Genomic DNA, 15,170 nt, shown 5'->3' with positions numbered 1-15,170 from the left:
AGAGTGTTCATACATAATATATAAACAGTCACTCCATATAACATTTTTATGCAGAGTGCACTTGAATGATGAGGACCTGAAAGTGATACTTATCGATGACTTAAACTGTGGAAGCCAAGAAGACAAGCATCGCACCAAGAACTAGTCAGCAGTGTTGTCCTTCAGCTCCTTACAGCTGATCTCTTCCCCTTTTACTGACTTACAGTGCTTTGTTCTGCACTGTGTTTCTTTGTGAATTCTGCTATCTTGGTAGAGGACTTTGCTTCCTTATGTCAGATCTGTTCCCAATGACTGTGATCAGGAGAGGTAAAAGAAGCATGTCTGTTTTTCAAACTATGATCCGGCCCCCAACAATGTATGAGGGACAGTGAACTGGCCCCCTGTTTAAAAAGTTTGCGGACCCCTGCTCTATAGCAAGTAGAACAGTGAGCACCACAGTAGTGGCATCACAAAATGGGGCATCTGGTGGCTGTAGGCACAGGAAGTGCACTGCAAAAAGTAAACATGTATGATAGCAAATCCTCACTTTCGTCAGATCCGCTGTACATATATCTGTTGCTTGTATTCCCTACTCTGAAATATACCTGATTATTTTCACCCCCTTCAAACGGGGAAGGTGTTTGTAGGCACATTAGGTACTTGGTGAAAATGATGAGCTAGAACCTTCTGAATGGCTAGAACCTTCTGAATGGCTTATATCAGAAAAAGAGCTACGTAGGCTACCATCTTGTTTACCTTGTCTTTAGGTCAGCAGCCTCAACCTGAAACTGATGCATGTTCGCATCCTATTAAAGACATGAATGGAGAAGGAAATAAGAAATCTGGGTGCACTGGGGATACACCTTAATAATACCTTCAGTAGTATTTCAACAAATGTAGATTTCTTTATTTTAAATACTTTTTTTTTCAACAGCTGCCCAAGGCACTCTTTTATAATTTTTTATTGAATGGCACATTTTTATGAGCTGTCTGATGTATTGAATAAATCTGGTATGCAGAGCACATGGACTATGCCGTGAAGATAAATGAGAAGTCGTGTAATGACTACTAGTAAGGAATCTGTGCCGGTGATGCATTATGCATTCATAATGAATGTTAATATGTACTGTTTAGCATTCCTCATTGCAATATTAATCTTTCTGTATACAGCATTGTGTCACTTCCACATTGTCTTAACAGTTATTGCTCTGGATGCCCCCTTTAGCTTACAGGTTAACCCCTTGTGCTTGGCACCTCCTTCAGTTGTCCCTCACTGTCTTTCTTGTGCTACTGCATCAAGCAGTACAACTTCCCGAGTTGTCCCAGGGTACCTGTGTTTTGCGATCCTTTATCCCTATCCAAGTGGTGACTCAGCTTCTGGAGTTGTATCCTGTTTTCCCTCTCACACCCCTTTGCAGGAGAATACTATATGTTTGGGTACTGTTGGATCTCTAGTGGTACCTTTTTTTTTTTTTTAAATCAAGAATCAGCTTTATTATACACAGAAAAGGTACAATGACATAAGGAGACAGTGTCTCAACAATATAACAGCGTCTGCGATACACATTCGGGGTAGGAAAGTACAGTCATCATGTTACATGTAATGAGAGCATGAGAGGGCTAGCCAGCCCAACATAACAAGCGTTGTATGGCCTTGAGGACCTTATGCATCACATTTGAAAAGTAAGTGTAAAACAACAGACCGCATGTTCAATACAATCGGACGTCAGGTAATAAAACATCAGTGTGGTATAGGTCTAACACGGTCACAGGCATTGGGGCAATCGCCCTTGGTAAGCAAACTCAGATAGGTTGACAGTTTCTATCACTCCGAAACACATATGTCAATGGTTTGCTTATGTATGACATTAACTGGGATAGGCTAAGGCGGGGAGTGTGGGTCAGGGTACGGGCGAACAGCGACCTATTATTTTCTGTGTTCAGGAGCATGTCAATTTCTGCTTTGCTTCTTTCCTTTGCATCACTTGGTGCTTTAGGAGCCAATGTGTCAGGCCTGAGCACTGTCATGCAGAAGGTAGGGTCCTAGCCCTGTGTATAATTGGTACATACACAGCAATTCTTAGGGGTGTTGGAAATGCAACCATAATGACAGAGGAGTGTGGGGAAGGAAGGTAGAGGCTCCTTTCCATTTCTACCTATCAAACCTGTTATTTAGTTGGAATGGGCAAAGTATAGGTTTGCTTTAAGTGTTGCTGCTCAATTTTTAGGAAGTTAATCATTTAAGGAAGTTTAAATAAAAAAGGATTCAGGTAATTTTTAAATGCATTTTTTTTTTACAATAACCCTGAATTAAAGGGTGTTTTCTTTACATATTTGCCTGGAGTATACACTTTACTGCCTCAGTTTATGCCTATTTAATGCTTCCACATGTCACTCTCACATAGTGTTCATTTTGTATCTTGTGTATGTGTGTGTGCATCTGTGGTGTGCTTTCATATGTTTGTTAGTTAGCCCTGAGGGGAGAGTGGCGTAAATAATAAATATCCTGTTTTTTTAGGTTTGCATGATATTCTTCTTCTGTGTTTTTCTATGTGAAGCTTGCAGTAAGCAGAACCTTTACCCAGAGTCTTACATGACTGCTGCTAAGGGATTAACCATGTTTATTAATTATGAATTGAATAGAGCATACAATAGAATAATTGTATGGATGGAAATAAAAAGAGCTAGTCACTGGGAGCAGTTGCAATAGAGTACATAGAACCAATAAAGAGACTTTGAGTTAATCCTCTTCTAAAAACATAAGCATTTGAAGGACGTATAAAGCCGTGTTCTGCATAGCATTACCCAGACTTTTTGGAGGATTTTATTACTTTAGAACAAACATATATTTCACAAATGTGTTTCATTAGAGAAAAGGAACAAAATGATGCACAACATAGGAGGCAACAAGACCCGACTCTTTCCTGTGTGGGATATATTTCCTTTTATGTGTGGTGTTGTTTAGCAGATCCTGTAAATATACAATGTATATAAACAAATGCACCTATTAAAAAACAATATGTACTGTGCTATCATCTTACAAAAAGTGGACTCTACAGAAATTATTGTGTCACTGGGACTGGGTGCAGGATAGGGACTCCAGAAGGCTAGCCTCTAGTGTCCAGTTTATATAATTCTTGAAAGTGCCCGCTGCACACCATAGAGAGTTGTGGCCAGTGTAGATAAGATAGGTGCTCTTAGTGACCAACACACCATACAGCGTTGTGACCAGTGTAGATAAGATAGGTGCTCTTAGTGACCGCCACGGATGGTGCCAATAGAACATCAGAGATGTAAAGATAAGTCACCAGCACTCAAAAAAAATTCAAAGACAATATTGTTTATTGCAAATAATGTCACATAGGTCAAAATAGCCAATGTATTGAGGCAAGGCAAGACAGTGACCTCCGGAATGTAACACTGTGTTGCCTTGAGAAAGGGACCCTGCATGGCCCTAAAACATTGGCAATTTTTAGCTGTGTGACGCTATTTGCAATAAACAATATTTTCTTTGCATTTTGGGGTGCTGGGATTCTTTTTTTCACATATCTGTTTACATCACAGTTGTAAACCGTAGAGCCAGCTAACAGTACAGATTACAAGGAACGAGAGTACTGGACAACCAATGTCTGTACCATTCGACGTTTCCATTTACCTGTTTGACCTAACCATGGACTTTCATTTACAGTAAGACAGCTAATGTGTTCATTAAATGTTAGTTTATATATAACTTAACATCTACATACTTTATGTCAACTATCAGATAGGCTCTACATAATTCCAATCCCCTGGTGCCCATCCTGTGGCCCTTTGCCACCTATTGTGTAGTCCTTGGTCCCCTGCCTGGGTGCTTAATCAATCAAATCAGTGAAGGAAATGTTTTTTCTTCATACCGGGTTAAAAAAAGTTTTGGTTTATTTTTTTTCCGTGCTGTCCATTCTTCTCCATATGTTTTTTTTCCCTTCCTCATATCCACTAGTAGTGGATTTTGCTGAGAGAAATATCAGATATTTTCACATTCAGTGAATATTATATGCGGAGCTGGGGTCTGGGTCCGCACTTGAGAACCCCATGTTAAGAAAATTGACCCCCCCACTGGCCTAACCCATCCAGTAATCGTGTTGGCACCCATCCCACTTTAATCACCAGTCCTGCTGAACACTGACAAGTCTCTGACTGCCTCCCAGGTGTCAGAACAAGATTCTATTCCCTCTCACTCTCCAGACACCAATATTAATATCACATTAATATAAATCTGAATTATTGCAAAAAAAATTCGCTTTTTTATTGTACCATAACGCATTTCCATGAAGAACAATCATAAATGTGTTAGCCTTGAGTCATTTATAAAAGTGACGCTCTAGAAACCAATTCCCTGCACATTTCTGTAAGAACACGCTGTCAAGGTTTTTTAAGGTTATGCTGCAGTGGAAGAATGCTACATTAATTGCTGTGTGCAGCCGGGAAGCTGAAAGCAGGGCATTTTACTGCCAGACATGGCTAAGCAAGACCAGCCATAAATCTCACAGTGCGGAACATAATAAATTAGATTCAGCTGAAACCAGCTTCTAGATTAAAAAAAAAAGTTGCTTTGTTCCAGTCGGTATATCAAATCCATGCACAGCTATTGTCTGACTACAGTAAGATGTTCAGCTAACATTCCCAGTAATGATTTGCAGTGCATTGTAGTATATTCACAGTGTAGCTTGGTTTCATGTTCGATCCTTATGTGGTGAATATACTTCAGAGCGCTGAAAAACAAGGTTTTACGATTCAGATTATAGCCATTTCCTTCCTTCCTGGTCTGGCAAGTCTGGTGGTGGCTCAAAGTGTGACTGTGACTTTTCCTTCTCCTTTTCAGTACTGGGGATCTATAAATCAAAGCATTTAAGAGGAGAAAAAATACCAATACATTAGATGGACTTGTTTTCTCTTTCAGAACAGCTCTGTTTAATGTGAAACTATTGTTTTTGCTTTTAACCCTGAATTTTTTAAATTAAAATGAGCTCCAATGCATGATAAAAAAAAACTACTCAGAGTGCAATACGTAATTAAATTTGGAATTGTTTTCTCTGCAAATGTTCTCTGTTTTCTGGTTTAAATTATACCCGGCAAATGTTAAGGGTGGAAAAGACAGAAAATCTCCCCAACTCATTCACAGATAAATATAATGCCATCAAAAATAATGTAAATCCCAACTCTAGGCATTAGAAAAAATGCTCTTGCAGTGCCACCTTCCCTCCGCCAGGGTTAGATGCTCATTAAGTCAAGGGGATTAAGAGTGGGATGTTCAGCAAGAATCAGTAGAAATTCAAGCATTGTATGGCCAGCTTTATTCTCAGATTTATGTCTGCTTCCTGTAGCTTCATTTAGGGGCCTGGCCGTGTCTCACTGAAGGTAACCAGTTCTCTGGCATTGGGCAGATGTGATGGATTTAGTAGCACTTTGTTCACAAACAAACTATTTTTTTTATTGTGTAGATCTAGCTTCTGCTCTGTTTCGGAGCCCAATTTGCTAACAAGCATGTCCTTATCCTTTTTATCTCAAACCCTTTAGATTTGGATAGAGCAGGAATGGGGTAAAACCCTTCTCAGACTTTTTTGCTTTCTGTGTCCTATTAGGGAGAATCCCCTTTACTTCTGGTCCCATAAACACATCAGAAAATAAGAGGAGATCTTGGCCAAATTGAGGTAAATCCACTCTTAGACAGTTGTCACTGAAGCAAGTGTCCCCATTGGAAGATCTTCCATCTATTCTCGTTCCACTGACAACTAAAATGTTTGGATTGTCTCTCACTTTATGTCCTGGTGACTGGTTACTTGGACAAACAGAGAGGGTGAGTCTTGCCAGCAGGAACACAGACAGCCAAAAAAATTATTGGTTTATAATCATTTCCATCTCAAATACAAAGAAAAAAGTTTTTACTTCTGATACACTTTAAGAAATGCCACATCTGGGTACAACTCTCACTGAGAACATCAGGGAAATGAGAAGCCTACCCATCCTGGGTCAAAATCACATGTCTCTGAGAATTGTTGCAACATCATGCACAGGATTTGTCCATGCTATTACAAAAAATGACTAAATGTTACATTAGGCACAGTTTTTTAACTGTACTGTATGTACATTATTGAACTTTAGGGATGCACAGATACTTTTCGAGTACCAGTGCAGATACTTGGCATTTTCATGAGAACTACCAGGGTTGCAGTGGTTGCAGCTGGGACCTGGCTCTGGCACTCCATCACTGTCCTGAAATCATTAGTCTGTATTGTTTTAGAAAAACTGTCACATGACAATAAACAAAGTATCAGTACTCGTACTTGTAAGTACTCGGCAAGTACCAGTACTCGTACTCGCAAAACTGGTATCTGTGCATCACTTTATATTTATAAAAACAAAATCGTACATTAAAACAAAGATGTACAAATCCCAGGAGCTCTGTGTGCTCCTTACAAATGACAGCTGCCTCCTAATTTTTGAATTTTTCTCTAGTCTAGTCTTGGAGCTCAAAAGTATCGGTACATGTACTCGTACTTGTATCGAGTACTGTACTTGGTATCTGTGCAACTCTATTGAACTTGATTGATGACATGGCGACACCTACATGTTGTCTTCTCAGTTCAAACTTTTTTGCTGACAGGTTATTTCTTTCAGTACAGTAACTTTTTATTTTCTAAACATGGCTTCCATTTCTGCAGTGGCTCCCATCATTATCCGGCACACCCCCCAACCAGAAGTTAGAAGCAGAGCTGCGCCTGATAATACATTGATTTACATAGAGAGCTATCTTCTATTAGGAAGGTTTAATACTACTGCAATGTATATGCTGTACCTAACATTGTCCTTTTCTTCCCTTCTGTAGGCTGGTGTTTGGTATGCTGTACCCTGCATATAACTCTTACAAGGCCGTGAAGACGAAAAATGTGAAAGAATATGTAAGTAGAAGATCTGCCTATAAAGCTTAAAGTCTTTTTTTTTTTTTTTTGAAATGTTAAATAACTTTTCAGTAACGATTGAATAAAGAATACAAATATTAAGGTGCATATACCAAAATACTTTTTAGAGAAGAGTATCCTGTACTTTATTGAATATCAATCAATGCTAATCAATGTGAACACAGTGGGGCACATTAGTCAAAACTGAAGCAACCAAATGTGGAGGGGGTGCTAAAAGTAACCAATGAGATATGACATTAATTTCATACCTGTGCTAGATGAGCGCTGAAGTCTTCAGCTAGTCTTTTTGTATGCAAGAAAAATGATCACATTAATTAAGTAGCAAGTGTCTCTTTCCTAAAATTATTTAAAGTGCATTTGAAACCATTTTAGCTTCGGATAGAGTGGTAAGTGAATAAAACTCCTCCTATTTTTTGAGTCTGTGTTCCTTACAGGTGATTTATTTTCACTTCCTGTCCCAGAGACACAAAAGGTAGTAAGAGGAAATCCCTCCAAAGTAAGGGGATCCCCTCTTAAACAGTCATCACAGTACAGGTTGGGGGGAGCTCCAACTTAACTGCCTTTCAGACAACAGATACAGAGACTATGTATTAGTGTGTTCTTACAAAGAACTGGCATCAAAGTTACACTAAACTCAAGAATTAAATCTTAAAAATACATTTAAGTACTTAATTATTAGCAAAAATGTATCTTATTTGTGTATCACTCGGCTGTAGATCCTCAAATTATCTCTGAATTGGTGCTGACAGTCATTCCTTCTGGAGGGTGGCTGCTTTTGTTCCCCATGGTCCCTGTGTGTGTTGTATACCATGGGGAACAAAAGTAGTCACCTTACAGAAGGAAGGACAGTGTCAGCACCAATTCAGAGATTATTTATGGATGTACAGCTGAATGATACACAAATAAGATACATTTTTGATAATAGTTAAGTTCTTTCATTTTTTTTTCAACTCCTGAGTTTAGTGTCACTGTAAGTCTTCTCTGCCATCAGTCAGCATAAAGACTTGCCCTGGAAGTTTGAATCCGGTGGCTTGGGGTATATAACTCCAGCTATTGGTAAGAACATGTCAATGCCTAAGGCCCATAGCATTTAACAGTCTGAACCTAATGCTGTGATGGTGCAGGTCACCCAAGGTTGCCTGCTGTGGCTGTTCATGTTGCATACATGTTAGGGTTGTTATAAGATTGCTTATACTGATTCTTATCATTCAACAATCTCTGCACCTGCACAAGTCACTGGATGGTTTAAACACTTTGTAATCAGATTTGTATTCCATGTGATGAAAAGATCTCTGTTGGCCTTACAAGCAGCAATTATGTTTGAGTGCTCATTTCCTTAGTAAATATCATGCAAATGGTGGGGGTGTTCTGCTTGCTCACAGTGGTGACTTTTACCAGTCAAATGTAACATTGTCATTGCAGATGTTAATACTTTGCCTGGCTTTTCATTACAGTCGTTTCTCTCTGTGTTTGAACTTTTGCTATTGTAATCTCTTTGACCAGAAAATTAACATTTTATTCAGTAGTTGTAAACAAATCATCTGTAGAAGACACACATGTTCTTAGCCGATCTTTTAAAATGTATGTAAATCCAAATACAATTTCTTGGTATGTCTGGCATAATGTCTTAATGTATGCAGTATTCTTAAGCAAATTGTTTTTGGTGATTCTGTTGCTTACCTGGCATCCTTTCAGTAATAGCACTTTCTGTTGCAGGCTGACAAAACTATACCACTGCTGCGCAATTAGCAGTAGCATGTTCAGCCTACCGTGCGAGCTTCTTCAGCTCACTATTGGGCTGATTGGTTTATCTGATAGGCAGCTCAAAGGCCAGGTGAAGGAGCTCTCACACACAGGCTGACAACACTGCTGCTGATTGTAAAGGTGGCCATACACTTTACAACCAGCGCAAGACCTTAGTCTTGCGCTGGTTGTAAAGTAATAAAAAAAACGTACGATCTGCCCATCTTGGACAGGCAGATTGTACTTGCGATCATCGCAAGTCCGCCCCCCGAGCATGCCACAAACCAGACGAAAATCGTAAGATTTTCGGCTGGTTTTGGAACATGCTCCTTAGACAAAAGACGTGCGACCACACAGTAAGAACGGTCGCACGCCTTCCATACACTTTGCGCTTATCGTACGATCGCGGGAGAATCGCACAGTGTATGGGCACCTTTAGGCAACAACTTAGGTTTGTCAGCCTGCAAAAGTAGGGAACAATTTGCTTAAGAACATTGTATGCAGTGAGACATGATTCCATGACACATGCTAAAGTTTTTTTTAAATGTTGAGTTTATATACGTTTTAAAGTTAAACTCCAGAAGTACAACTAAATACACAGATGAAATAACTAGGTAGTAATTACACATGGCTGTGTTTAAAGGTTTGGCTCAACTTTGCAATAAAATTTACTGTGCAGTCAAGGGTGCCCTGTACTTTTAAAAACACCGTGTAGCTTGTAGCGTTAAAGGGAACATTTGTATTAACCCTTGAGTGCGGCTGCACCCCCCCCCCACACACACTACAAGGGTTAACTACTCATTTGTGTCTAGGTGCTAAATTTATACTCGCCTGATCATTCGGAGCCAGCTTACTCTAGAGCCTCTCACCCCCTCCTCTGCAGTGGACTATGAATCCTTATGCCATCATGTTCTATACAAGTATATAGACCTGACGTATTGCAAAGGGGAGCCACCCTATTTAAAAAGGGGCATAAACTGATGTTAAGATATTGCTAGAACTGCATTCAGTGACCGGAGAAGCAGGGAGTCGGCTCGGCTTGGCAGTTCGGGTGAGTATAACTTTTTTTTAGCACCTAGACAAAAACGAGCAGTTAACCAGTGCAGTATGGGCGTAGTCCCATTGCAAGGGTTATTAAAACGTTACTCAGGAGTTGTTCTTTAAAATTTATAGGTAATTTTATTGCAATACCTGTAGGCCCATCATGATTTATCCACAGCCTGCTTGATAAAATACTACTATGAGTGATCAGCGCCATCTTACATGTTATATGAAATACCACATACATTGGATGTGCCCCCAGCATCACTGACATGACCACTCTCCCTCTTTCAAAACCTGCACATGCATATTGCTTCCTCTGTCATTGCAGCGGTTGAGCTCAGTGCTGCTGCAGCACACGATGGAAAATGCACTGCTCATGCACAGGTCTTAAAAGAGGGAGAGTGCTTGTTCCAGGAATTCTGGGGGCGCATCCAACAGCGCTGATTACTCCCAGTAGTAGTTTTTCAGCCAGGCTGTGGGTAAATTGCGATGGACATACAGGTATTGCAATTAAATTAAACTACAAATTTTAAAGCTACACAAAGTTCTAAAAAGTTCAGGGCACTTGACTGCATAGTGCATTGTATTGCAAAGGTGAGCCAACCTGTTAAAAAAAGGGCATACATTTATGTTATGATATTGCTAGAGCTGCATTAATTTGACTCTTTATATCCGCCTTTAGTTCAGCTTTAATTCAACATATCCTATAACTTATTTCTGGCAGACAACTTAGAGTTGTAGGTTTTCTGGTCAGGTAGGGAGAACACGTGGGTTAATGTTTATATATTATATATTGACTTCTGGACCTGTCACCATTGCGCTAAATAAATCGGCGCACCGAGTTCCCAAGGACAAGGAAGCCAGATGGTCTTGCTTTTGCTTGTTGTGGCAGCACGAACATTCATACAAGAAAATATCTTCTTGCCAATAAAAATTGAGCAAAACTCCCTGTCTGTCCTCAGAGTCATAATTTTAGCTATGAATTGCTTTCCATATCCCATGCGTCTTAGTGTTTTGGCAGCACATTTGTTGGGTCTGAGGAAAACCGTCTGTAGGATTATGAAGACTTCAGAAATGTGGGTTTTTTGTTACAGTTGTAGAGTTGTAGAGTGAAATGTTTGCAGTTTTTAGTTTGTTTGTTGTTTTTTTTTATCTTTTATTTAGAAAATAAATCTCTGTTTCATGTCTGTTTGGATTTTACTTGGACTGTTCAAAAATACATTTGCTTTGAGAAGTGTCTTCCATATATTTATTCCATTCCCCTGTCCAGATGTGAGCAGAGCATGCTGGGATTTATAGATCTATTATCATATGCTGTCCATACTAGCACGTCAATGTCATTTTAGGGTTTTCTTTGCTTTTTTCACTTGGTCTTTGTAATTAGTCCCCCTTCCATATTTTGGTTTTCCTGTATTTTGGTAGGTCAAGCAAACCAAGATGACTTTTGGGATCATTTTTTTTTTAGTTTGGCAGCAGATGCATGTGTAGCAGATGCACTGTATCAGCAGTAAATTAATATTGCCCGTCATGGCAACTATAGTATTACATGTGGTTGGAAGAGGTGGACAGATCAGATTTAGGGCTTAGTAATGGAGGGACAACAATGCTATAAGACTTCTGAAGAATTTATAGCAGCATTGTCAGCATCTCTCTGCACTATGTCTCCCTTTAGAGCTACAGTAAAGCTAGCCATTCCCAGTTATATTTTTTAGTTTGAACGACTGACTGAACAAAAAATAAATAAAACTGATTCCTCCTTCCACACAGCATGAATGGAAGAATCGCCCACTGGGCTGTTGTATTTTCACACTGGCAGGTGTGTCGGTGTCAGAATACCTGATTGGCTGCTGTCACTGTTCACCCAAAAATGTTCCAACTGGCTCCTTTGATTTTTTTGATTGAAGGATACCAGATGGAAGACTGCCGACACAGCCACCCGCTGAATGAATTTTGGCATGTTCCTAATGAACCAGCTGAAATTCATACAGTGTAGGGCCAGCTTAAGATGTTTAAGCAAAAAGAGTGCCTAGATAGGCTGAGCTCTGTCAACCCCGGTGGGTAAAATGTCTGACCATGCTGCTTCACAATGGGATGGATTTGAACGAGACCTAGTGCTACATGCACTTGATCCACTAATATTTTTAGTGAGACTTCTTCTTTAAGTACCTAGTATTACAACTTATTCTGTGCGTTTCCCAGGTCAAAGTAGTGGTGCCTCAAAGATGAGGCTTCCTAGCCTCTCCATAGAGGAAATACAGACAAGTAATTTGCCAGTTTCAAGCTTGTTTTTCCCCCCATAGACTTCAATGGAAACGCCAGAAAACGTGCGGCAGAAGCGTGTTGCACATTTTTGAACACATTTTTGTTCGTTTGTACACCCGTTCGTCTATTGACGGCAAAGCTTCTTAAGCTGCTAATCAAAATGCACATCCTCATGTCCGCACGTTTTCACGCGTGTAAAAATGTGCTAAACGCTCATAAACAACTGCACGCTGAACCCGTGTGTACAAACGCGCAAAAACGATGCTGCTTAGGTGTGAAGGAACCAAGCCTAATATAATAGCAGTTGGTGCTCCAGTGAAAGCTGATAACTCCTCCCAGAAAACCAAAGTTTCATGTGAATAATGTTATCAATGTTTATTAATGTATTAAAAACCTTGTTCTTAATGTGGACTTCAGGATATCTGTCCAATTAGTTCCCTCCTTGCAGCGTTTCTAAAAAAATTTGGGGTGTATTGTTCACTTCATTGGCCAATCTTGTCTGGGCCCTCCCCGCCCCCTGCCGTGGTTTACGGGTCCCCCGTTCCTCCGGGGGAACGGGACCACGGCACATAAGGTCAGCATAGAGTAGAGCAGAGGTAAGAACGTTCGTTCTTCGTCTGCTCTGTGTGATCACTGAGACCGGAGCGCTGTAATCACAGCGCTACCTGTCTCAGCTGTCAGGCACTGCACAGAACATCTCTTCTGTGTTGGAGGGCAGGTACCATAAAGAGAACCTATCACCTTCAAACTATCACATAAGGGCTTTTAAGCCCCTATTTAATAGGAATAAAATTAAGTGAAAAAAAAGTAAAAAATAATAAAAAAAAAAATTTTTTAAGTTGTAAAAATAAAATATATAAAAATGTAAAAAATAAAAGTGATAAAGAAAAAAAAACAAAAACAACCCCGCTGCCATTTGCATGCAAATAAATGCATGCGTAGGACATTGTGTGTGTGCATTGAGTGCTGTCTCCATTCCACTGTGTAGCCAGGCAGCAGAACTCTCTTACACACACACACACACAATGTGCATTAAAGGGTAAGTTCACTTTCCAGGTTATATGGGAAAATGGAATTACCCAATAAAATCTGACCCCGTCTCTCCCAAGCCCCCAGCTATACTTACCTTTCTGCGAACAGTCCTTACCCTCCGCCAGGACAGATGTACTATTTGTACCCCGTACTGCTGTCCAGCGCTGTCCTACCCTATGCATTTTGAATTTCGCTCGCAAATTGCAAGCAGTCATTGGTCGCTGACCAATGAGAAGCGCTATTTAGCACAGTCAAATACAGTTTTGATTAGGGATGCACCGATACTGAGTATTTGTGCGAGTACTTGTACTCGCCCAAATGCTCCGACACCTTCCCCGATACCAGAACTTTCCTCTGACCGGCAGTGACATGTAGCTCGGCTTCCTGATTGCACAGAAAGCTGGCTCCAAGTAATGACCCATCTCCCGGTTTCCTGATTGGCCGGTAAGCCAGCTCCTTGCTGATTGGGTGGGAAGCCGGATTCCCAGCCAATCAGCATCAAGCCGGCTTCCAGGCCAATCAGGTCATTACCTGCCGCCCGGCTTCCTGATGCTGATTGGCTGGGAAATCGGTTTCCTGGCGAATCACAATCAAGCTGGCCAAACAACATGGAGCCGGCTTCCCTGGCAATCAGGAAGCAGGGTTGCATGTCATTGCCCGCTGCCCGGCTTCCTGATTGCCCAGGATGCCGGCTCCATGCCAGCGAAAGCAAAATATCAGTACTCATACTCGATAATGAAAAACCGGTATTGGTGCATGCCTAGTTTTGATTAAAACTATTTTTCTGTATTGGGACAAGTAAATTGTCATAAAGGACAAGTAAAGGTCAAGGCCCCCGCTTTAGCCCTTGGACAAGTAGTTTAAAAAAAAAATTCCACACCCCTGACAGGAGATTGAATCCTTGTAGCCACTGTTAATCATACGCTTGTAGTAAGAGCAGAGAAGTGGTTTGTGCTTTGATGATGCCACATGCATAGGGGCAAAAAGAATCAACAAATTTAGCTGCAGTTGTGGCCAGGAGTCCGCATATCAAGGTGACTACTCTGGGGCTAAACTGAGACCCTGTATGGCAGAATAGCCACCTTTTAAATGCAGAAACTGATTGTACATTACATTTATTTGAAAATGTGGGCTAATGGAAAGCCTGTAAAAATAAAGGGCACAGCTGAGGTGAATAATTATGAGCTATGCCTCCATATATGTTTGTTAATAACGCTTAATAACCCTTTCACTGACTTAAGCCCCATAGTGACCTACAGCAAGTGTCACAGAGGAATGGAGCACAGAAGCCACCTAACTCTCTACAGTTGGGCACTTTGCTCAGGCACTGTCTGATTTGGTTGACACGGTAGAGGTTGCGCCTTCTTCAGCCCTTCTGAAACAGGCAGCATGTGACGGCTTAATTAGAAAGTATGAACTCATTTGAATATAGTAATATATTTCCTGTGCATTATACATTTATAAAAAAAATTAGGATGATGCAGAGCCCTTACAGACAAAACTTCCCTTTCCGTCAAGTTAGATGTTCATATATTTTTACCTAATAAAAGCTACTCTTATTTTTTTAAGGATATCTGTAAACATTCCTTCCTCTGTGCCCTGACTCGCTCCCTCTCAGGGATTCAGTTTGATGCTTGGTAGAAGATGAAGAATTGTAGCTCAGCAGCGCTATAGATGCTTCCAGTAAATAATTCATAGAACTTGCGTCTTGGAAAGAATCCAGAGGACATAGGAAGCCACCAGGGCTCACATTCCTAAAGACAAATAGCATGAGAGGACACAACGGGGAAATTTCACGTCTGCACAGAAAGCTGAGAAGGAAAGGGCCCTAATTTACATATAAATAGTTTCAGAATCCAGGTCAGGTGTGTGTGGCGGCTGTTCTGATTGATGAGGTTTCCAGCTGTCCATATGATAAGTTTATATGTGCAGCTGAGACTCGATTACTACAATGCAATCACAGCACTAATCTCTAATGTGAGGGCCTTGCTAAATACTTTATTGGGTATTCTAGCTGTCACCAGGTTGATGTGTAAAGAGTGAAAATAAGCTGAATAGTTTGGTTCTCCAACTGGACCATAAAGAGGAAATATAATGCTTTTGAGTGAATGTCGTTTTTTTTAAACTTTAATGTTCTTTAAACTGTTGTTT

General features: G+C 40.4%; 1 protein-coding gene across 2 annotated transcripts in view; it reads left to right on the top strand.

The window, feature by feature from the left end:
- REEP3 (receptor accessory protein 3) overlaps nucleotides 1–15,170 on the top strand; it is a 102,948-nt gene that overhangs the window by 32,098 nt on the left and 55,680 nt on the right. The window contains exon 2 of one of the 2 annotated variants that reach the window (XM_018576664.1): nucleotides 6,845–6,917. In XM_018576664.1, coding sequence (XP_018432166.1) covers nucleotides 6,845–6,917 — 73 coding nt within the window. Of the gene's footprint in view, nucleotides 1–6,844; nucleotides 6,922–15,170 lie in introns of those variants that run through there. The other variant, XM_018576665.1, reaches the window with a different exon arrangement.

Source organism: Nanorana parkeri, unplaced genomic scaffold, assembly GCF_000935625.1.
Source record: "Nanorana parkeri isolate BGI_ZX_2015 unplaced genomic scaffold, ASM93562v1 scaffold73, whole genome shotgun sequence".
NCBI lineage: Eukaryota > Metazoa > Chordata > Amphibia > Anura > Dicroglossidae > Nanorana > Nanorana parkeri.
This window is presented reverse-complemented; position numbering and strand designations above follow the sequence as displayed.